The sequence below is a fragment of the Microcaecilia unicolor genome, chromosome 7 (genome assembly GCF_901765095.1).
Source record: "Microcaecilia unicolor chromosome 7, aMicUni1.1, whole genome shotgun sequence".
In the NCBI taxonomy this organism is placed as follows: Eukaryota; Metazoa; Chordata; class Amphibia; order Gymnophiona; family Siphonopidae; genus Microcaecilia; species Microcaecilia unicolor.
In genome coordinates this window covers 186,923,936-186,948,546 of record NC_044037.1, presented here as the reverse complement: position 1 = coordinate 186,948,546, position 24,611 = coordinate 186,923,936, and the positions used below count along the sequence as shown (strand labels likewise).

Here is a 24,611-nt window from a genome sequence, read left to right as displayed (position 1 = left end):
CCTGTGCACACTATATATTTAATAACTGCCATATCTCTTCTTGGCCTGCTGGCTTTTCAAGGATGTTGAATTCAAATTTATTTCTGCTTTTAAAACAGCCAGGGCTGCTTTAACCACCTGTGGGGCCCTGGGCAAACTTCTGTGGTTGGGCTCTTTCTTCCCCCCCAGTCCAGCTGCACAGCTTCACATGCAGAGCCATTGTCTGGGTTATGCCGGTCATGGCTTTGCTGGTTCTGCTCCTTGAAAACACGAAGTCCATGTCAGAAGAGGGCGGGACCAGTAGTGCTATCAGTTGTGTGGCGTAGACATCAGCTAGGAGGAGTGGCCTAATGGTTTGTGTAGCAAGCTTTGATCCTGGTGACCTGGGTTTGATTCCCACTGCAGCTTCTTGTGACTTTGGGCAAGTCACTTTACCCTCCATTGCCCCAGGTACAAAAACTTAGATTGTGAACCCTTTAGGGACAGAGAAGTACCTGCATATAATGTGTACAACGCTTTGTAAATCTAGTAGCGCTATAGTAATGATCATTAGTAGTAGTAGTAGTAGTTTTTTCTTTCCTGGAAGCAGAGATGCCTAGAATGGTCCTTCCCAAAGAATTAATGAGTGAGGTTTTTCTCATGGTGCATTTAGGGTATAAACCTGACACAATGGTGAAAGATTGAGACCTGGGGAAAGGCTGCTAGATACTTTTATTAACGAGCAATGCCTTCATGTGAATATAAAAATGGATTTATGTTACGGGTGACGTTACATATTTTAAACTCGATTTTATAACCAACACACACATCTATGGAAATAATTCAGCTGTATTTGAAGACTCCTCAAGAAGCAGTGTCTCATAATTTAAACCTGATCAGACAGAATTCTACTTTAATGACAACCATCTCAACATACATCCAATCCTTCAAAACCTTCTAAAACACTCGGTAAGACCAACTCTCATTCTCTCCATTGCAAAACACTATGCACAAACTTGTGCAAAAACCACTTTTAGAACCTTACTATAACATAACAACACTAACTCCCAGGATTCAGAGAGCAACAACCTTATCTATGACAAGGCAGCAGTGTAAATATTACATTGGGCCCTGAAACACCAATGCATAGTGAGGAAACAGAATAGATAGGACTTCTATAGATGAGAACATAAAATATACAGAAACTACATACTAGCAGAATACCGCACCTTGGTAACACGCACAAATAGACCCTCAACAAATATGAAACAAAGGACTACAGATCAGTAAATTAAAAATAAAATACTTCTTTCTACCTGTCCCTATCTTGCCCCTTTTCCAGCATCTCCATTGTGTCCCTATACTCCTCCCCCCCCCCCCCCCCCCCCCGGTTCATCTGCCCTCTGTGTCCCTATCTCTCCCTCTCCCTTTTCATCATTGCCCCTCTTTGTGTCCTTATCTAACCCCCTGTTCCATTACATAGCTTCCCATTATCTATAGGATAGCTGTGTCCATCAACCAGCAGGTGGAACTAGAGAACTGAAAACTGAGCTAAGACATATCTCTCTCCCTCCGCATCCAGTCCAGCTTCTCAGTATTTTCTGTCTCCAGCAGGTGGATGGACACACTTTTCAGCCTCTGGTTCTGAATAAATTGTTTCTGGTCCCCAGTTGAGCCTTGTGGGTGGCTTGAGTCTGGAGGTCTTCAGATCCCTGATCCTGGTGCCCTGGGACGTTACCTCTTCCCTCCCTTCACCCTCTCTTCTATTTCCTTTGGCGCTTTCCTTTTCCGGCACAACAACCTTTTGAAAAAAAAAAGGGGGGGGGGGAGGTTTGCTGGAGAGCATGGGGTAGAGTATTAGTCCTGAGCCTTTCTCATCTCTGGTAAGAATTGTGGAGGCTGTGAGCTTGGGGGGGGGGGGGGGGGGGAAGTTAAGTTTGACTCTGAACTGTTTCGGGTGCAGGGGACAGATCCTGACACACTGCGTGGGACTGCAGTGTGCTGCATTTATGCCAGTCAAGGTGAATGGCAACTCCCGTGGAGGCAGTTAGTTTTCTCATTGTGGATTTTACCGGCCAGCGTCGGGGAATCATTTGGCAGCAACACGTCTTCAGATTTGGTACAGCATCCTATTATGCTGGGGTCTTGGGACTCGCTGACATGGCTAGTGCTCAGTTTAATGCAGTAGAGTGCGAGAACGGGTGCCTTGTTGTTGTAGAATGGCAGTGAGGAACAACCTCTTGTCTGATCATGCGCAGATGCCATTTTACAGCCTCTGGGCCCATCATAGCATTCAGCTGAATTCTGATCTCTATGTTCTGCAGAGTTCCTGCAAGGTGCTTCAGTTTCTCGCAACACTGCTCCTTTGGCTCCTAAAAGATCTTGTTTAGACCTCCAGAAGTGAACAGATAAAGCTCTCTGCTTCTCCCTCCTTATCTGAAGTGGTCTCTGTCTATTCGGACGAGCCATCATTGAAGGAGCCGTTAACTGAGGGGGATATTTTCAAAGTACTTTTAGGTTGTTTCATAAAGAGGAGCTCACCTCTACCCATTAGTTTGGTGGAGAAAGATTAAACTACAGCTTCCCAGGGTGAATTCCCTGGATACAGTGGTGATTAAGAAGACCACCTTGCTGGTAGAAGAGGATATTGCCCTAAAAGGACCTACAGGATAGGAAACTAGAAGGCTCACTGAACAAGCCTTTGTAGTAGCCTCTTTTGGCCTTCAAGAGACAGTGTGCAGCTCGTTCATGGCAGGACCACACCTGAAGTGCATTAGCAGTCAGCAACACAAGACAGGGTTAATAACGGCCAGCTGGAAGTGGGGTTGGTCTACTTGGCGGATGATATTTGACATGCTGCGGGCTGCAGCCTGCAGTATTTCGTTGGCTGTCACAGCATGTCAGCAACTCTGGTTGCAGCATTGGGTAGCGGATGCAGTGTCAAAGTTTTATGTCTAATTAAGCTTCCCTTTTGGGGCAAGTGGCTATTTGGAAAATATCTCAGTAACTTGGTGAAAGAGATGAGGGATACTAAGCCACAGCGGTTGCCAGGGGATAAGCTGAAAGCCTCTGGTCGTCTGTCTTCGGGGGGGGGGGGGGGGGGGGGCTCTCTGTCTCAATTTCGAGGCAGCAGATGGTACCTGCCTGGTTGTCAACAGAATTGTTAGAAGTTCTGCTTTCGGGCATGCCAGTCTTCCTTTTGTGCAGACAAGAAGTTCTCTCAGTTGTCTACAGCGCCCAGTGCCTCCAGAGCTAGACAGTGATATTAGGCTGGTCCATTCTTTTCTTTCTCCGGTGGGAGGACATTTTGAGTTTGGGGAGGAGTGGGCCAAAATCACGTCAGACCAGTGGGCTCTGGATATTTTTATAGAAGGTTCCAAGTTGGAGTTCTCCCACCCGGTCACTCGTTTCTTCTTGAAGTCTCCTTATCAAAAGTGAACCAGTTTGGTCGATATTCAAGTCACTGTAGATTCCGTACTAGCACTCTAGTTCCCCAGGCCAAACGGGGACAAGGCAGATACTTTTTGTACTTAACTGTCAAAAAGAAGGAAGGCACCTTTCATCTAGTCTTAAATCTCAGAGGTCTAAACTTCTGCCTCCCAGTGTCTCACTTTCTCATGGGCAGATGCATTCCGTTTGAAACTGAATGCAGAAAAAACTCAATGCCTGATACTTACCTCCCAATACAACACGAATGAATTCACCGCTATAAACACACCAAAACTAAATCTTCCAATTTCTGAAACTTTAAAAATCCTTGGAGTCACTATTGACCGCCACCTAACACTCGAAAATCACGCAAACAAAACAACCAAAAAGATATTTTACAGCATGTGGAGACTGAAAATTCTTCCCAAGATCCGTCTTCCGCAGCCTAGTGCAATCACTCGTACTTAGCCATTTGGATTACTGCAACTCATTATACGCAGGTTGTAAAGAGCAAATACTGAAGAAACTTCAAACAGCCCAGAACACAGCTGCCAGACTCATTTTTGGGAAACCAAAATACGAAAGCGCAAAACCCTTACGAGAGAAGCTACACTGGCTCCCACTCAAGGAACGCATCACTTTTAAAGTATGCACACTAGTCCACAAAATCATTCATGGTGAAGCCCCAGCCTACATGTCTGATTTAATAGATCTCCCACCCAGAAACGCTAAAAGATCATCCCAAACTTTCCTGAACCTCCACTTCCCTAATTGCAAAGGCATAAAATACAAAGTGATGCACGCATCAACCTTTTCTTATATGAGCACGCAATTTTGGAACAATCTTCCACGTAACCTGAAGACGACCAACGAGCTAACCGACTTCCGCAAACTATTGAAGACTCATCTCTTCGAAAATATCTATCGAAAGGATCAAAACGCATGAAGTCTAAGCACACTATCAGTAATACATCAACACATTCTCATCTGTACTCTCATCTTAACATACTTAAACCTTAATCTACAGGTAAAATGCTATACCCGAAAGTTTTTCGCGCTATTGTTCTATAGTCCTATCAGTATCCGTTGTTCTTCCTTTGTTCCATTGTTTTGCTCTATTGTACTATTCTCTTAACGATACGTAGACTCTGTTTTAAATTCAATGCATAACAATGTAACCACAATCGATTTATAACAAATTGTACTTCCATTAATACAATGTATTGTAAGCCACACTGAGCCCGCAAATAGGTGGGAAAATGTGGGATACAAATGCAATAAAATAAATAAAAATAAATAAATGGAGACACTAAGAGCAGTCATAGCCTTGGTTCAAGCGGGAGAATTTCTCACCTCCCTCGATATAAAGGAAGTGTACATGCATATACCCATATGGCCACAGCATTAGAGGTTTCTATGTTTTGTGATGCTGGGCCGTCACTTCCGGTTCAGGGCTTTGCCCTTTAGTCATGCCATGGCTCCAAGAACATTTACCAAGCTTGTGGTGGTGGTGTCCATCCTTCGCTGCCAGGGAATCAGAATTTACCCATATCTCAACGACTGGCTCATTCGTGTATTGTCCTATTCGACAATGTGACACATGGCAGGGATGGACAAAGTTGTCTCTTTTCAGCAGTTGGGTTGGGTGATGAATTTTGAGAAGAGCAGACTAACTCCTTTACAGATGCTGGAGTATCTGGGTGTTCTATTCAACACAGCACGGGAGAGGATCTTACTCAGGGAGCGCAGGATGTCAAAGCTAGTTCAGCAGATTCATCTTCTAAGTGAAGGCAGGTGTGTCCAGGTTTTGGGGTCAATGATGGTGCCATGGGCAGTGGCTCATATGCAGCCATTACAGGAATCTCTTCTCAGCTGCTGGTCTCCGGTGTCACAGAAGTGCAACCTTCATTTTCCTTGGATGCTGGTTACTAAACAGAATATGCAGTGGTGGTTGTCACCTAGGAATTTGTTGGAGCTCCCTTTCTGATAACAAAATGGGAGGTGATGACAATGGACGCCAGCAAGTCTGGTTGGGGAGCTCATTCCAAGTTCCATCTGGCACAGGACACCTGGATAGAGCAGGAATCTCTGTGGTCAGTATATCGCTTAGAGCTCAGGGCAGTATAGAATGCGTTACACCAGTGGTTCCCAAACCTGGTCCTGGAGGCACCCCAGCCAGTCAGGTTTTCAGGATATCCACACTGGATATTCATGAGAGAGATTTGCATGCACTGCCTCCAGATCACTGAAGTGTAAAGCAGCCATGTCATGAGAGAGAAAAGGGGATTTAAAAAAAAAAAAAGGAAAAAAGACCCAAGAAATTATAAGAAAAAGTTTTAACTATTGAGACTGAACTGTTCTATAGAACTCTATTTATCCCAAAATAACCAAATTAAACTACTCCCTTACACCCCCCCCCCCCCCCCCCCCACCGTTTACTAAGCTGCGCGGAAATACTGACACAGCCCATTTAAAGAGAGTGGGCATTAGTTCACAGCAGCCATTAGCACGGCTTAGTATACAGGGGGATTGTTAGGTTCCTGCATAAACTTCCCCAGATGTGTAGAATTGTAAAGAATATATTGAGTTCCATGAAGTGTAACATAACACAGGGAAATCATAAGATGCCCCTAATGCCAGAACCTGATCCTTCAATGCTAGGAATGCCTTCCTTGCCAATTGAGTTTTTCTAGAAACATGTGGAAAAATCTTTTTGATTTTCCCAGCTTTCAATTCTGCAGATTTAACCCTCTCAATCAACGACGTGGTCACTCGACCTTCCAACGTAACTTTTATTAGTCATAATAAAATAACATTTAACCAAACTCAGCTGTTCCGAATTTGGCAACCCTAATACCTCCTTGAAAAATTTCCTTGATAGAAAAATTGAGAAACCTAAGGTTCTGACTTCTAATGATATTCTCCATTATTTCTAACTTGCAGTGTAAGAAGAGACTGTCTTTTATAGCTGAAACACTGTTACTTTGCAAGGAAGAAAGTTTATTCGCCACAGAAGTTATATGAGAGAAAGTCACATGTAATTGCTTAAATTTAGAAATAGATTCAGTGGTAATACCGAGTCTGTTCTTGTTACCACTGTTTATCTTTAAGTGTAATTTTTTTTTCGAAATCGAGGAGGACTTTAAAAAAAATATATTTAAATAATATACGTTTCAAAGAATGCAAGTAGTCCATGTCAAGGGGGAAAGCATACATCATTCTGTATAAATAATTGAAAAAAAGAAAATTAACGTCCATTACTTATAACTGATATTATCTGCTGAAGACTTACCCTTGTACACAATATTCCACTTTCGTTCTTGTCTGAAGGAGGACAAAAGTTCTGAAATGGAACATTTCTCCCCCCCCCCCCCCCCCCCGAAAAAAAAATGGGAGAGTAAAAAGAAAATCAAATTTGGGTTAACCTCCATCAATGATGCCAAAGTCTTGGCCTACATTTGTTACATTAACATATTTCTCAACTCATCCAAGACTATTCTAAGCAGTCTATTACACATTTTCACAGTACAGCTGAACTTTCCTATGCTGGGCTGAATTTACACTAGTGGCATCTAGAGGGTAATTATTGGAAAACTGAATAGCAACTGATTTGGCAAAAGAATGTTTGTGAGTGTCTGAAAACTGATATTCAGAACATGGGAGGAGGCCATCACTGTACAGTCACTTGACATAAACCCCCTAATTCTATATATGGTATTAAAAACTATGCATGCAAATTTGTGCACACAATTTAATTGTATAATGAGTCAATTAACACTGATAATTGGGCGTTAATAAATTCAGTGGTAATTGGCAATGGTTAAATTTTACACGCACATCTTTTAGTCACTATTTTATAAAGATGTGTGTGTAAATTTTTACACATGGATCCAAAAAGGGAGGGCATGGGTGGGTGAGGGGTTTTCCTGGAATTTGCTTTCGGTGTTACTGAATTAAGTAGATCCACACCTAATTTAGGCACAAGGATTTACACCAGGTTTTAGTTGGTGTAAATCCTTGCATGCAAATTCAGGCACGGATCTTGGTGCCGAACGTTATTCTACAAACGGCGTCCAACTCACAGTGCTGTTTATAGAATATTGCTTAGCACTTACTTTTTTGGCACCATATACAGAATTTAGTCCAGGTAGTGTATGTATTCCATTTTGAGGCAAGAGTCCTCAGTTCACACCATTGTTGCTGTATTGCAGTGCCTTATGTTGTATAGGTCTTGAGTAGGCATGAGCTCTCTATGCACAGTTACTTGTGAAAAGGATTCAGAAGAAATAAGTATTGAATAGTGTGGGTTCATGGAGGAGAAGAAATATCAAAAGTTGAAAAAGGGGAGGGGTTCAAGACCCAGGTAGTGAAGTGATTTAAGTGGGAGGAATATAGTGGAAAGAGATTTCTCATGTGAATAAAGGGATGCCACCCCTTTCTGCTTGCACTTCAGGCTGGCTAAGCTAGAGCTTGTGATTTGTAGTTCAGATGTGTACCCAGACAAGGTGTTTGGTGTATTCTGATGTGACCCCTAAATGGGTTCTGAAGATAAATTGATTATCACTTGCAACCCTTTTTCCTGATCTTGCAGAATGTGTATGGTAGGATATCCTTTTTGTCCAAGTTACTTTTTTTTGTCTTGTTGCATCTTATGATGCTAACAAAATGTCGTTACCCTATGAAGATCTTCAGCTCACTATACCACGGTCTAAGATTTAGCTGCTTTTCCACCACAGTGGACATTTAGGGGTTAATTCTATAAGGAGCAGCCTAGTTTTAGGCAGCAGGAATGCACTTAATGATGGTATTCTAATCATTTATGGACATGTGATCCCTTACAGAATGCTAACAAGCAAAAAAGTACATGCTATGTTTTGATGGTGTACATTTTGCCATTGAGCATGTGCAGGAGCGGCACACACAAATACCTATGTAAATGATAGTATTCTGTAATTTATGCACATTCTGGCTAACATCTAAGTGCAAGCATTTACACCAGCAGTCACTCGGTGTCGGGTCAGTGATTGCACCTTGAGTGTTGGCATGTGTTCTGCCACTTGAGCTAATATTGTGTTAAAAAAAAATAGTAGAATTAAATTAGGCACCTTCTTACCTGTCCTAGGTGCCCTATTATAGAATTATTCTCATAGTGCTGCTGTCCTGATAACAGAACATATGCTTTTTAAAATCCGTAGCTCTTATCACAGTGGTTCTCGACTTAGTTCTCACGTACATCCAGCCAGTCAGGTTTTCAGGATACACATAATGAATATGTACGAGATAAGTCAGGTAGCGTGTATAAATTTATGTTGTGCATACTCATTGTGGATATCCTGCAAATCTGTTTGGATGTGTCCCAAGGACTGGGTTGAGAACCACTGCCCTAGAGCCTCAGCTGGATAGGTACTGTAGTCTTGTTCTAGCCATGAAGCTTCTACGTCCTTACATTAAGCAGTGCCCTCCCACCAATTAACTAATTATGAAATAAAGGATTTGTATTTCATAAAATTGCCTACTTTGTATGTTAATTTTATTAGGGATCCTGGCTCGCGACCAGCCCGAGGACAGAGCAGACATGGAGAAACTGGGATTCAGCTTTGTGAGGTAATGCAGCTTACATCACGCTCTGGAGGCATCTTGGTGCACTCCTTCTGTTGATGAGGAAGAAAGTTATTTTAATTTTGCAGGGCTGCAGCAATTTTGATTACATATCGTATAGTGACTTTGTTGTTACAAATCAGGACATTGAGGGGGCAGGGCAGGCCAGCTTAGCACAAGAACTCAGGGTACCTTGGTCCTTGGATTAAATCAGCAAACAATCTCTCTTGAGTGGTCGTCTCACTTGACATTTTAGTATTTTTTTTAATCGAGAATAATAGTTAAATGTTCTGAGTCAGAGCTGTTTGAGAATCCTCATTCCATGTGAGTTGGCTTGTCCAGCTAGATGTATATGAATCCCCTGCTTCTGGATAAAGAGGCTTTACATGCTTATGGAGATGACTACCATTTTGGCTAGCAGCAGTGATGTAAGCATTTCTTGTCCCTTTGTGGGTATCAGGGGAGTAAATCTCATCCACTACTACAGTGTACAATGGGTGTCCGCTAACAGCAAGTGGCAATGGCTCAGATCTGAAACTTCCGGTCAGGGGGTTTCATTCATCTGGTACAACAGTGAGCTGCTATGGTTTTTGAGCATGAGTACCCACTTAAAAAAAATTTAATTAAATGGACCAACAGCATAGTTAAAACTATTAAAGACCAAATTCCTCAAAGCCTTCACTGTATTACGTTTGCACAGTTGTCCATTGGACTGCTGAAACACAAGGATTGAGGCTGATTGTTCCCAGGGACAGGGCAGGTGCAAGTCTATTAAGTGAATCTTCAGTTCCATTACGTAGTTTCGCATTATTCCAGAACCTGTGAGATAGCTGCATTAACCAGCAGATGGAGATAGAGAACTAAAAACTGAGCTGAGACATATCTCTTTGCATCGAGTCCAGCTCCTCAGTATTTTCTATCTCCAGCAGGTGGATGGACACACTTTTCAGCCTCTGATTCTTTGCTTCTGGTCCAGTTGGTCAACTGGTCTCCGTTTGAGCTTTGTGGGTGACTTGGGTCTGCAGAGTCGTATCTGGAGGTCTTCAGATCCATGTCTCTGGTGCCCCACATATCTACTTCTTCCCTCCCTTCATCTCTCCTCTGTTTCCTGTGGATCTCTCCTTTTTCCAGCACAACAACCTTGAAAAGAGAAAGAGGTTTACTGGAGAACATGGGACAGCGTATCAGTCCTGATTCTCATGTGGGGTAAGACTTGTGGAGATTGTGAGTTTGCAACTGGCAGTGGTAAGTCTGACTAAAGTTTGACTCTGAACCGCTTGGAGGGCTGCAAGTTCTGCTTGGTGCCAGGGAGGGATCCTGATTCACTGTTTGTGACTTTGATGTGCTGTGTTAGTGCCAGTCAGGGTGAATGGTGACTCCCGAAGAGGCAGTTAAGTAGTTTTTCCGCTGTGGGACCCACCGTTCGGAGTCATGGAGCTGCAGTGTGTGGAAGCCCATGAGACGTGGGGGAAACAGCAGCAGCATGTTTTTAGATTTGGTGCAGCATCCAAATATGCTAGGAACATCAGGCTCTCCAGCCGGGCCGTTGCACTGTTTGATGCAAGAGAGCATGGGAATGGGTGCCATTTTGTCGAGGTCAACTGGCAGTGAGGAGTAGCCTCTGTCTGATCAAGCACGGAGCACATCTGCCATTTTATAATCTCGGGGCCCGACAGAGCATTCCGCTGCATCGGGGTCTTTGTTTTTTCCGGAGTTTATATTGCTCTTACACCAGGCCTATTTACTGAAGCAGGTACAGTCAGAGTTGCTGCAAAGTGCTTCAGTTTCTCACCCCTCTACCCCCTAACTCGTAAGAGATCTCATTTAGATCTCCAGGAGTGGGCAGATGACGCTGTCTTTGCTTTTGCAGTCATATAAAGATGAAACATGATCAGTAATCTGGATTAACTGAAACAAAGGGAAGAAAAAAAAATTAAATTAAAGTGTCATACAGATAAGTCCTCATGTGGCTGAAAAGGCCTTTACAAACATATGCGCTTGAATTATTGAGTATCTTCACCTGATCTCAGGTATCCAGATAGAGCATTCCACAAATATGGGACAGCGATAGAGAAGGCCTATAGGTTTGTCTCTATGTAGTTATATGACTTTGTGGGAGGTAAACAGAGCTGATGTGAGATCGCAGAACTCGTTTCGGTTTATATGATTGCAGGGTATTGCGAAAGTAGACTGGGATAGTCCCAAATGTACGTTGATATGTCAGTACAAGAGTCTTGAATTGAACTCTATACTTTACATGAAGCCAGTGTAGTTTTTTTTAAAATGTTGGAGTGATGTATTCAGACTTTATTTTAGTGATCAGTTGTGCAGCTGCATTTTTGCATGACCTGTAGAGTTTGGATTTGGGATGATGGTATACCCAGAAATAGAGAGTTATAATAATCAATTTTTTTCAGTACCAAGCTCTGTATAATCATCCGAAAGTCATATAGTGTGACCACACCTTTCAACTTGCTCAACACACGAAGTTGAAAGAAGGAAGTCGAAATTGCATGGTCGATAAGTTTTTGCATTGTCAAATTGGTGTCAAGGAAAACTCCTAGATTATAGACAAAGGGCTTCATGATCACTTTTTCACCTTGATTTGCAAACATTTTTGGTAGAGATGAGTTAAGGGTCTTACCTACATATATTATTTCTGTCTTTGCAACATTTAAAGACATTTTTACCTGTTTCATCAAATCAACAATTCTGTCAAAAATATTTTTCATTTGTAAAGATAAATCCTGATCATTTATTTATTTTTATTTTAGTTACATTTGTACCCCGCACTTTCCCACTCATGGCAGGCTCAATGCAGCTTACATATACAGGTACTTATTTGTACCTGGGGCAATGGAGGGTTAAGTAACTTGCCTAGAGTCACAAGGAGCTGTGCCTGAAGTGAGAATTGAACTCAGTTCCCCAGGACCAGAGTCCACCACCCTAACCACTAGGTCACTCCTTAACAGGGATAATGAATTGTACATCATCTGCGTATATTCTATAAGATGTGTGTAGTAGATCTTGGAGGACACTATAAATAAAATAATATGCCGATAGGGCTCAACCTTGTGGTATGCCATATGTGATTGGAAAGCTAGTGGAGACAGAGTCCTGAACTTTAACATGAAATTTTCTTCTCTGCAAGTACGAAAGAATCCAGGATAAGACTTGACCCCTTATGCCGAAATTTGACATGTTAATTAGGAGCTGATGGTCAATAGTGTTGAAAGCTGATGCAGTGTCAATTGTGACAACGCAGAAGTTAATGTTCTGGTCCATTCCGATCCTTAGTTCATCTAACATTGATAGTAACAGAAACTCGACAATATGGGTTTAAAACCATATTGAAAATCATTCAACAAGTGATTATCTTCAGCAAACTCCATTAGTTGGTGCAACACTGCTTTCTCATGATTTTTGAATCAAGTGTTGATTTTTTTTTTCTGTAATGGTTTAACAGTTGCCTCTTTAAGCGAGTCTACTAACAAACCTTCTTGTAGAGATTTATTCTCTAGGTTTTTTAAAAATGGAAAAATTATCTCTGGCATTGATCTGAATATTATCAAGGAGCAGTTTCACAGAGGTATGATCTTCATCTTCCTTGGATGCTGGTTGCCAGACGGAGAATGCCATGGTGGTTGTCGCACAGGAATTTGACTGTCCTAGCTAACTTTCTGGTAATACAATAGGAGGTGGTGATGACGGATGCCAGGAGAAAGAGTGCCTTTCTGAAGAGGGGGATAACCTAAAATATATTGAGGTTGTTTCATATTAAAGATAAGCTCAGTACTCTTATTTCTGAGGCATTGGTGGTGCTTTCCATAGAGTTGCTTTATGCTTCGACTTCAGTAGTTCCATCTTCATTGATCGTGAGTAGGTTTAGAGGCCCTTCTAATGCTTTTCTGATGCATCCATACATTCAAGAGCTGATTACAGCAGAATGGGTCTCAGCGGGGCTGAGAGTGGAAAGAGCCAGAGGAGAAAGAGAAATTGAAGCTTTCCAGGTTTGACTCAGTTGTTACATTGTAACTAAGAAGATCACTTTGCCGTTGGAAGGGGGCATTGTCCTAAATGATCTACAGGATAGGAAGCTAGAAGGCTTTCTTTGGGCTTTCAAGCGACAGTGTGCAGCTCATTCATGGCTACAGCATGCCTGAAGTGGCATCGGCAGTCTGCAAAAAAAGAAGGGCACCATAACGCCCAGCTGGAAGCAGGGTTGGCCTACTTGACGTATGCTACGGGTTTTGGCCCGCTGTATGTCTTTTGCTATCATGGTGTGTTGGCAGCTTGGGTTGCGGCATTGGGTGGCGGCTGCAGTGACAAAAGTCATGTCTAGTTAAACTGCCCTTTCGGGGCACGTGGCTATTTGAAGAAGATCTCAGTAACTTGGTGGAAGAACTGGGGAAATTAAGCCACAGCAGTTGCCAGTGGATAAGCCAAAAGCCTCTGGCCATCTGTCTTCAGGGGATTCTCTATTTTGAGACAGCAGATGGTACCAGCCTGGTCATCAGCAATATGGTCAGAAGTCATGCTTTGAGGCACGCCAGTCTTTAGTGCAACAGGAAGTCTTTCAGTCAACTAGAGCACCCACTGTCTCCAGAGCTTTGTAATGATGTGAGGCTGGTCCACTCTTTTTTTTTTTTCTCCAGGAGAGGATGTTTTCAGGAGTTGCGGGACAAGTGGGCCAAAATCATGACAGACCAGTGGGTTTTGGATATTATTACAGAAGGTTACAAGTTGGAGTTCTGCCCAGTTGCTCCTCTCTTCTTGGAGTATCTGGGTGTTCTATTCAACAAAGCAAGGGAGAGGATCTTCCTCACAGAACACAGGAGGTCGAAGCAGCGATGGAATTTGTTCCAAGGGCAAGGGCTCATATGCGGCCATTACATTAGTCTTTTCTCAGCCACTGGTCTGCAGTGTCACAGAAGTACGACCTTCATCTTCCTTGGATGCTGGTTGCCAGATGGAGTATGTGGTGGTGGTTGTTGCCCAGGAATTTGACTTTCAGAGCTAACTTTCTGATAACTCAGTAGGAGGTGGTGATGACGGATGCCAGCAAATCAGGTTGAGGAGCTCATTATACATTCCATCTGGCCCAGAGCAGCTGGACATGGAGCAGGACTCGGTGATCAATACGTTGCTTGAAGTTCAAGGCATTGTAGTATTCTTTTTTTCTTATTTTCTATCCCTTTCCTAATAATTGCATTGTTCAGTCATTTATAAAGCTTTGTTACAGTTGTGCGCAAAGTGATTCGCTGTAGCAGTAATGTCCTTGGAATTGCTGTTCTGTTATGGCTACGATTCTGATAATGAAGTACATGGAGTGCCAATTCACCAGACAGTGTGAATTCAAGTCCTTGGCATATTGATGCAAGATATCCAGGAAAACGTTTGTCATGGTAACAGTTTACCACTATGGTCTGAAGGACAATGAAAACAAGAAAAAACATCTCTTTTCTGCTAGAGCATGAGTTTACCTCTGTGGCCCCTTTCTGGAACAAGGCTTATTGTAAATGATGAGGATTTCTTTCTGTAGGTAAGAAGTTGCTACATTTCACTCTACCTCAATAGCCCAGCATCAAGAGTTTCAGGATTTGGTAGCAGTAAAGAGATGAGATGGCTCAGGCAGGTGATTCTGGGTGGCAAATGAGTTTGCAGCCTCATTCAGTTCCCCCTGGTAGCTGATGAGGAGAAAGTTCTGGTCTTGTAGAATATCTATCTATAACTAATGGGCACTGCGATGGGCACCAGGACAGCACTCCAATATGCCAACCTCTTTATGGCAGAGCTGAAAGAGACATTTCTGAATACATACATCACATTGTATTTGTTCCCCTACTGGACTTGGCGATCGCCTTTATGGTACTATGTAAGCCACATTGAGCCTGCAAATAGGTGGGAAAATGTGGGGTACAAATGTAACAAATAAAATATGTAGATCCATGTTGGGCTTTGGTATTTGAGTATGGGACTCCCCAGTGAAGATTTAGTGGTGGCTTGGGCTGGTGTACTTTTCACGTACCCAGTCTCCTAGTTGTTGGAGTTAATGCTCCTTTGGCTTTTTAGGGTGAACTGTGAATTGAAGGCCTCAACAAATGTTTAGTAAAGTTGTGCAATAGTTCAAAAGAGTAGCTTAGCTCAACACTTATCAGCAAGGTCTTGTATTGCCTTGGACCTTCTACGTGTGCAGGACAAGATTAGTCTCTGCACAAACGTTTAGCAAGGTTATTAGTATCACTATCCTTGTTGATCTTTGTATTAATCCACTAGCTGAAATGGTATAAAAATTCTGCTGGATCAATTTTGTTAGATCTGTGTGCCTTACAAATCTTTCTTAAGTTGTAAATGTCTCTTGATTGTAAAAGTTCCTTGACAGTTTCCCTTGGTTTGCTGTGTGTAATAGAATTAGCTTTATTTTTTTTTTTACCTATTATTTTACACACAATCTCTCTTTATTTACCTTCATTTCAGTTCACAGTGTGTAAACATTTATATGTTTTACAGTATGTTAACATATTTATATATGATCTAGAGACGGGAGTAACTAGTGAAGCAATTAAATTTGCTGATGACACAAAGTTATTCAAAGTTGTCAAATTGCAAGAGGATTGTGGAAAAATTACAAGAAGACCTTACATCTCAAAATGGCAGATGACATTTAATGTGAGCAAGTGCAAAATGATGCTAATGGCGTGTGAACAGCTCACAATTTACTGCACAAACAATGTGAATCTGAGAACAGTGAACTGCATTTCCCATAAATCGTCAACCCACACACATATATATCCCTACACCTATCTCGCCCTTTCAATGAAGAATTCCGAATGGTTTCACTTCGAAGTCTTCAGGTGTCTTCGGGTCACGAGACAGCACACTGAACTTATATCTAACTGTACCTAATTTAGGACTCTTTCTTAGGAGATAAAAATAGCAACTCACACAAAGATAAAAACAGAAACTTACAACTGGCAGTGGAAAAATTGGTTCAATGCTCATGACCTCCCCAAGAATAAGCAGTCAGCAGGATGGATGCCTCCCTGCCTTTGGGAATTTTGCAGAGCTGTTGTACCTCATCATCTCTTGGCATCTGGAAAGAGGAACTCTGATTTTGCAGGGGTGTGCTTGGGATCCCAGATGAGCCTCCAGCTTATCTGATCTTGCAGGGAGGTTCTTGGGATCCCAGATGAGCCTCCAGCTTATCAGACTGTTATTCTCTGGTTAGACAAAGGAACAGTTTTATAGCATTTATACACAATGAGGTTGCAATGAGCTAAACTAATTACCATTATTAATTTCCCTTTCAAGTCATGAGAAAAGGCAGAACACGCTTTTTCCATGACCTACGTGGAGGGGCATATTCGCGGACGTCCTCGCAAAACGACCCAGCGAAGGGGCGGGGAAACCCGTATTATCGAAACAAGATGGACGTACATCTTTCGTTTCGATAATACAGTCAGGGATGCCCAAATCCTGAAATTTAGGTCGTCCTTAGAGATGGTTGTCCCTAGACTTGCTCATTTCTGATTTTTGGCGGTAATGAAAACCAAGAACGCCCATCTCAGAAACAACCAAATGCAAGCCTTTTAGTCATGGGAGCAGCCAGCATTCTTGTGCACTGGTCCCCCTCACATGCCAGGACACCAACCGGGCACCCTAGGGGGCACTGCAGTGGACTTCATAAATTGCTCCCAGGTACATAGTACCCTTACTTTGTGTGCTGAGCCCCCCCAAATCCCCCCCTAAAAAAACTCACTACCCACAACTGTACACCACTACCATAGCCCTTACGGGTGAAGGGGGGCACCTAGATGTGGGTATAGTGGGTTTTGGAGGGCTCACATTTACTACCACAAGTGTAACAGGTAGAGGGGGGTGGGCCTGGGTCCACCTGCCTGAAGTGCACTGCACCCACTAAAACTGCTCCAGGGACCTGCATACTGCTGCGATTGACCTGAGTATGACATTTGAGGCTGGCATAGAAGCTAGCACAAAATATTTTTAAAGATGTTTTTTGAGGGTGGAAGGGGTTAGTGACCCCCGGGGGGGGGGGGGCACTCTAATCCAGAGCATCTCAGGCACAGGGAGGCCCTTGACGAGAGAGCCTCCAGTGCAGCTGAATCTGGTTCAGGGAGGTGTCCAGTGACTGTGTACTTTTCTCACCACCATTACGAAAAATGGTGGCACTTGACCCCTAGCGGTAAAGTGAGTTGCACCTCTAAGGGTCAGTCTGCTAGGCACAGCATTGGCTTCCTTACTGTGATCTGCATACCCACCGCCCTACCCTTTTATGTTACGGTTTTACTGTGGCTTTTTCCACAATAAAGACCTTACTTCACTGAAAGTAAGGTTAGTGCATGAAATTTGACGGTAAACCACCATACTAAAGGCTAGCACAACTGCTTATGCCTGGCCTATGGAAAGTACTGTTGAAACCTGAACATCTGATCCTCTTTCTTTCCCCCCCCCCCCCCCCCCCCCGTAATTAAATAATTAAGTAGTGCATTGTTTAGTGGTTCTGTATTTTAAGTGTACTTCACTTTAGGTTTGTTATTTTTTTTAATGTTAAGCTAAAGGATAAAGCTGTAAGATGTGTTGTACAGTTAATTTGGTTAATTTCACTTATTTGTTAGCTGTGGAATGCATAGAAAGACTGCTGTAACAGATGTGGAACAGTAGATTGTTAAATTACCTCAGTAATAGTACAAATAGTTCTCATTTGTCGAGAATCTATATAATATTGTCCTTATTTAAGGCTAGCAGTGAGGAGCAGGTTGCTTGTCCTTTTAATGACCTGTTCCTTCTCCTTTTCTCTCTCTTTTTTTTTTTTTAAGAGTTGTGGTTTGTAACCTTTACCCTTTTGTGAAAACAGTGGCGTCGCCAACCGTAATGCTGAGTGAGGCAGTTGAACAAATTGATATTGGTAAGTCATACTGGGATCTTTGTTCAGATTTCCATATTGTCTTCTCTTTGTGAGAGTAAATTCAGGTCCGTGGTATGAATATACCTATATGAGCTTTACCTGCATTCTGTCTCTATTATATGCAGTCAGATCTCTCATGTGTGTTCATTAAAATTAGCCTGAAAACCTGACCCATTTGCAAACCTTGGCATCTCATTAAGAGAAGATGACCATGGATTTTCTCAAGAGTTTAACTTTGTGATGCTGCAGTTTTGGAAGCAGAATCTGTTCTGAAAATTCTATTTGCACATAATTGAATGTAGTACTGCAGTAGCAGGAATTATCATCTTTAATGGTGTTTTCATGTGTGAACTCATAGACCCTGTTGCATTTCAGTATGGAGTCATGTGATGCCAGCGACATCCATCCCATGGGCAATTATTGTGCAAATGGAATTACATGTAACATTTTGTAAATTTTATACTTCCAGAATCCCAGCCTTCCATGGTCAGAGGTAAAAACAAAACAAAAAACCTCTCTCAAGTTCCATAGGGTGGAAAAAGAGAAGTCCGACTTCTAATCTTGTACCCTTTTTTTTCTTCAGTAAGGGTAGAGTAGCAATAAGGAGTAGCACACTGCACCCTGGCATGTGAGGAGTGGGCAGTCATTCCAGGAATTAAATTGCAGCATCTCAAGCCTGAGGATGTGACTGAAATGGTGGGGATTGGGCTTCTGTTTTTCCATTGCAGGAGAGAGGACTTTGAGACTGCAGGGTATGGGGGGGGGGGGGGGGGGGGGGGGGGGAGGGGGGATGGTGGTCAGGCATGGAAAGAGAGTGTGGAGGGAGCTTTTCCTTTTCTTCTGTGCCATCTAAGGGCAACAGACTGTGTTCCTGACAGCTGATAGCACAGACACAGAACTTGCATGATATCCAGTGGAAAACCTGGATTGTTACTCATTGCACTACCAAACGTCTTGAAAACAACTCGCGACCTATCAAACTTTCAGAAATCACTAAAAACTAATTTATTCAAAAAGGCATACCCTAATGACCCAACCTAAATGCCTCGATCCTACAACACAACGAAACTAATACCCGTTCTGTTCACACTCATCCCTTCCTCTCTATTCCCTGATGTGTCTATCATACACGAACCTTCTACAATGTCACTCTGTATCTGTTATACCAGAATTGGCGATCGCCATCACGGTTACTATGCAAGCCACATCGAGCCTGCAAATAGGTGGGAAAATGTGGGATACAAATGCAATAAATAAATTGAAGATCTGTGGGTTTTCTGAGCTCCACCTTAGAATTTTATGATAACTGGAATATAGGTTGTATAAATAAATACCTGTGAAAAGTGTTTAAAAGATTTAAATTTTATCCAACCAATATTGAAAGGGACTTGAACGTTTGTTTTGTATCATTTATTAACTTTTATTCTGCCCATCTTAAATTTCAAGTGGATCACAATAAATGTGAAATATTAAAAAAAAAAAAAAAGGAATATAAACAGAAAAAAACAAAAATATTTTACAGTAATGTGGTAATTTAATAAGTAGGTGTCTCACTGTAGGCGCCCTGATGACATGCGATGAGCACCTGGACAGCCTGATTCCATATAGAATTCTAGCGTAAACCAGTATTAGGCACCCACAGTGGTACCAGCTACAGAACTGGCATAACTGCGGATGCTTAAATGCTGCACTATCCAGCAACTGTTTCTGAAAATCCTGGCACTATCTGGATAGTTCTGGGGTGCAGGTAAGGTGGAGTGAGGGTGTTCCACGCAACTTTATGTATGATGGCAATATTAGCCACTATCTGTATTGTTAAGTGGTTTAATTTTAGACCGGCATAAAAGCAGTCCTAAACTAAACCATTTAGCCATATGTATAGCAACTAGATATTGCCATTCTACATATAGCTGCTGACAGATGGAGCTAAGTCTATAAGGAGATGCCCAAAGCTAGGAGGCAAGTACATGCATAAATGCTGGCATTTGTCAATTATGTGTGTATGTGAACACATGATATGTGTGTGAATAGCAATAATCTGAATACACACTCTTCTGTAAGTATGCTCATATCCTTGAAAGTGTGTACTTTGCAAGTAGGTTTTCACATGGGTGGAGCGTGGGCAGGGTATCTTCCAAATCAAGGCATTAACAAGTTACACCAGCTGTGGCTGACTTAAGCGCTTGCACCTGAACACTTATCCCCGTATTCTATATAAAGTGCCTGAAAATCGGCACAGAAACCGAAGCGTATTCTTTAACATGCATAAAAACATAAACGTTGCCATACTTGGACTGACTGAAGGTTCATCAAACCCAGTATACTTTTTCTAACAGTGACCAAGGATCCCAAAACAGTAAAACAGTTTTTTATCCTGCTTATTTCTAGAAATGAGCAGTGCATTTTCCTGAGTCCATCTTTTTAATGAACATAAGAACCACATTTCCCTCCATCACTGGAACCTGAGGTCACCTATTTCGTCCTTTAGATTGTAAGCTCCATTGAGCAGGGACTGGCCTTCTTTGTTAAACTGTACAGCACTGCGTAACCCTAGTAGCGCTCTAGAAATGTTAAGTAGTAGTAGTACCTACTAACAGTCTTGCTGCTTTCCTTCTCCGATGCCCCGTCCCCTATGATACACACAACTTAATTGGTTAACTAGATAATTAGCTCTGTTAATTGGATGTTAACAAGCAATTAGCACTAATTAGCATTGAGATTTATGCAAACAACTCACTAAGTGTATTCTATGATGTGGTGTGCTTAAATTCTAAGTTGCTTAGTTGAAAAGGGGATGTGGCCATGGGTTGGGGTGTGGGCGTTTCTAAAATCTATGCGTGTTATTATAGAATACATCCAATCTGCGCCTAATTTAGGTGATGAGATTTACACCTTGACCTAAATGGATGTGACCAAATTTGGTCGTGTAGTGAGCCGCCTGGCGGATTATTCAGGAGCCATATATAGAATCTAACCCATAACGTACATGTATACCTGGTTAGTATTCTTTAAATGAAAGTAGGCACTTATTTTATAGAATAGACTCTATGTAGGCATCCTTCAGGTTCCTAAATATAGGTGTCCCTTTATAGAATTGTTCTCCACATCGATAGAGAGTGGCATCACTGAATATACATATTTTTTTAATGCCACAGATGGCATTTGAAAAACAAACAAAAATGTTCGTGTCTGGGTCTGCATATTATAGTTCCCATTTTGCCTGATGCTTGCAGCATTGCTGAAGAAATTAACCACGATAAGAGGCTTGGCAGCCCCTAGTAAGCCGGATAAACTAGGGATCTGTGTACGTATCATAATGTTAGTGCAGTCTTTCTTTCTGTGTGAAGGTGGTGTCACTTTATTGCGGGCAGCTGCCAAGAACCACGCTAGAGTCACTGTGGTATGTGACCCAGGGGACTATGCTTCTGTGGCTGTTGAGATGGAGTGCACTCAGAATAAGGACACTTCCTTGGAAGTTAGACGTCAGCTGGCCTTAAAGGTACTGTTAGAACTCCTGTTATCATCAGAACACATAGAGGGAGGGGGGAGGTCTTATGAATTTAGATACCAAGCACTTCCATGTGTTTTTTTTTTTTTTTTTTTTTTGCTGTGTTTGGGTCTTGGGTACCTGCGTAACAAAATGGGAAATCACATTTATTCCATCTTCCTACCCTGTGAGAACCCTCACGACTGAAAGAGCTGTAATCCTCAAGAGACTGTATGCAAGTCGAAATGGGCAAAAAGGCTGATCTAATAAATTCTTGTTCCATCAATCTCTCCCACTCCAGACCAGATATGGTAGCATTTTATTTGGGGGGAGGGGGTCCGCAGCTATGCATAGTACATCCATTTTTCACATCAGCAAAACTGGTGGCCAATCCAAGTCATATCTTGAACATAATGGTAAGGAGAGAGTGTATTCCAACACCCTATTGCATTTTTTATTTTTTGGCAGGGCAAATTTTTACGAGGAGGGGCATAATCAAATGGGGCGCCCAAGTTTTCCTGGGGCTGTCCTCGCAGGACGGCCCTGTGAAGGGGCGGGGAAACTCGTATTATCGAAACATGATGGGTGTCCATCTTTCGTTTTGATAATACGGTCGGGGGCGCCCAAATCTCAACATTTAGGTCGACCTTAGAGATGGTTGACCTAAATGTTGAGATGGTCGACCTTAGAGATGGTCGTCCCGGGTTTTCAGCGATAATGGAAACCGAGGACGGCCATCTCAAAAACGACCAAACCCAAGCCATTTGGTCGTGGGAGGAGCCAGCATTCATAGTGCACTGGTCCCCCCTCACATGCCAGGACACCAACTGGGCACCCTAGGGGGCACTGCAGTGGACTTCGCAAATTGCTCCCAGGTGCATAGCTCCCTTACCTTGTGTACTGAGCCCCCCAACCCCCCCCCCCCCCCCAAAAAAAAAAAAAAAACCCACTCCTCACAACTGTACACCACTACCATAGCCCTAAAGGGTGAAGGGGGGCACCTACATGTGGGTACAGTGGGTTTCTGGTGGGTTTTGAAGGGCTCACATTTACCAGCACAAGTGTAACAGGTAGGGGGGGGGATGGGCCTGTATCCGCCTGCCTGAAACGCACTGCACCCACTAAAACTGCTCCAGGGACCTGCATACTGCTGTCATGGAGCTGGGTATGACATTTGAGGCTGGCAAAAACATTTAATTTTTATTTTATTTATTTTTTTTTTTTAGGGTGGGAGGGGGTTGGTGACCACTGGGGGGGGGGAGTAAGGGGAGGTCATCCCTGATTTGCTCTGGTGGTCATCTGGTCAATTCGGGCATCTTTTTGTGGCTTGGTCGCAAGAAAAAATGGACCAAGTAAAGTCGACCAAATGCTAGTCAGGGACGCCCTTCTTTTTTCCATTATCTGCCAAGGACGGCCATCTCTTAATCAAGCCCCAGTCCTGCCTTCGCTACGGTGCCGACACGCCCCCGTGAACTTTGGTCATCCCCATGATGGAAAGCAGTTGAGGACGCCCAAAATCGGCTTTCGATTATGCCGATTTTGGCGACCCTGAGAGAAGGACACCCATCTCCTGATTTGTGTCGGAAGATGGGCACCCTTCTCTTTCGAAAATAAGCCTGTTAATGTCTCTCCTGCTTCCACCCTTCCCCTCTTCAAAAGGAGTCATTTCACAACCAGGACAATTGTCCACCCTGTTGCTTGAGATGGGAAACTGCTATCTTTGGATGCCAGTACTCATCTCACACTCGAGTCCTTAATTCTGGATGAGAGCCTTATAGGGGTTAAGTGCTTGCAAAGTTGAAATTGGAACATTTTCTTATACACCCCCCTCCCTAATTTCTTTGTTTCAGGCTTTTACACACACTGCCCAATATGATGATGCTATTTCAGATTACTTCAGGAAGCAGTATAGTAAGGGGGTATCGCAGCTTCCTCTGCGATATGGGATGAACCCCCACCAGGTTCCTGCACAGCTATATACACTGCGACCTAAACTTCCTCTCACAGGTAAGATGGATTTCAGGGTGGGGGTATATTGTCTTAATGATAACAGAATGGGACGTTTTAATACAGGCGATGACAAGTCTGAAGTACTCTTGTTGGTAATTCAATTAAGAATTATGGGTTCGAGTTACTAATGGGTACAATTGCGTCACCCTATAGGTCCCATTTTATGCAGTAGGACCTAGTTACTAATAACCAGGGCTTTTTTTGAGGGGGTACTTGGGGGTACTGAGTACCAGCACCTTTTCCATTGTCTGCTAAAATTGATCCATGGACCCCAAGTTTTAATGAAAGAGCTCAGGCTCTACACACCAATTCTGCCTTGTCATAGATTCTGTGACTGGTTGTAGGGGTTCTGGCTATTGTGGGATGAGTCCCTCAGTGATAACCCCACCCTTGAAGGGTTGCCCAGCATTTGAGTACCGGCACCTTTTTTGAAAGAATAAACACACTGCTAATAACGCATTGTAACACAATAGCACACATCAGTATCTCTAGCCGTATGTTTGTAATAAGCTTTCACCTTGTCTCTAGCTGGCAAACAGCAAAACAAAATGCAAATTGAAGTTTGCCATACAACTTGTGCTAGGGTTGAATTCATTAATATTTCAGCAAAATTTGTTAAGGAGTGCTTTATAATCTAAAATATTAATGCAGGAGGAACACTCTCAGAAATAGGACTTTGCGTGCTTGGCTCAAGCCTTAAATTTATTAAGTGAGTTATCACTAAAATGATATAAGCACTGTACAAACTGGCTCCCTGTTTTTTCTAACTGGGTTTTGAATTGGCTACTGGTTTGAAATGTTCATTCTGCTTTGGGCACAGTTCTGAATGGCTCTCCAGGATTCATTAATCTCTGCGACGCTCTCAATGCCTGGCAGCTAGTGAAAGAGCTCAGGGCAGCGTTGGGTCTGCCTGCAGCGACCTCCTTCAAACATGTCAGCCCTGCAGGTAGGTGAATGTATGCTGGAAATGTACAGGTGATTTTTTTTTTCCTTAAGCTTCTCTCGTTCTTTGCTTGATATATGTAGTTTGTTTTGGAAATGGCTGCCAGTTGGTGTTCCAGTGCATGACAGACCATGATTTTGAAAGCTAGTTTCCAGATCATTGTTGAAAGTAGCTTATTAGTGCAGCAGAATTAAGAGTTGATGTATGGTGTCTGTCTTTCAGTACAACAGGACTAATCTTTTTTTCCTTTATTTGTCTAG

The 24,611-nt window shown here is 42.7% G+C and overlaps 1 protein-coding gene across 1 annotated transcript in view; it reads left to right on the top strand.

Annotated features, from left to right (window-relative positions):
* The window catches only part of ATIC (5-aminoimidazole-4-carboxamide ribonucleotide formyltransferase/IMP cyclohydrolase), a 117,097-nt gene that overhangs the window by 13,813 nt on the left and 78,673 nt on the right, over window positions 1-24,611 (top strand). Inside the window, exons 4-8 of the mRNA XM_030209952.1 lie at window positions 8,925-8,991; window positions 17,823-17,911; window positions 21,259-21,410; window positions 23,249-23,405; window positions 24,229-24,354. Of these exons, the coding sequence (XP_030065812.1) occupies window positions 8,925-8,991; window positions 17,823-17,911; window positions 21,259-21,410; window positions 23,249-23,405; window positions 24,229-24,354 (591 nt within the window). The remainder of the gene's footprint in view (window positions 1-8,924; window positions 8,992-17,822; window positions 17,912-21,258; window positions 21,411-23,248; window positions 23,406-24,228; window positions 24,355-24,611) is intronic.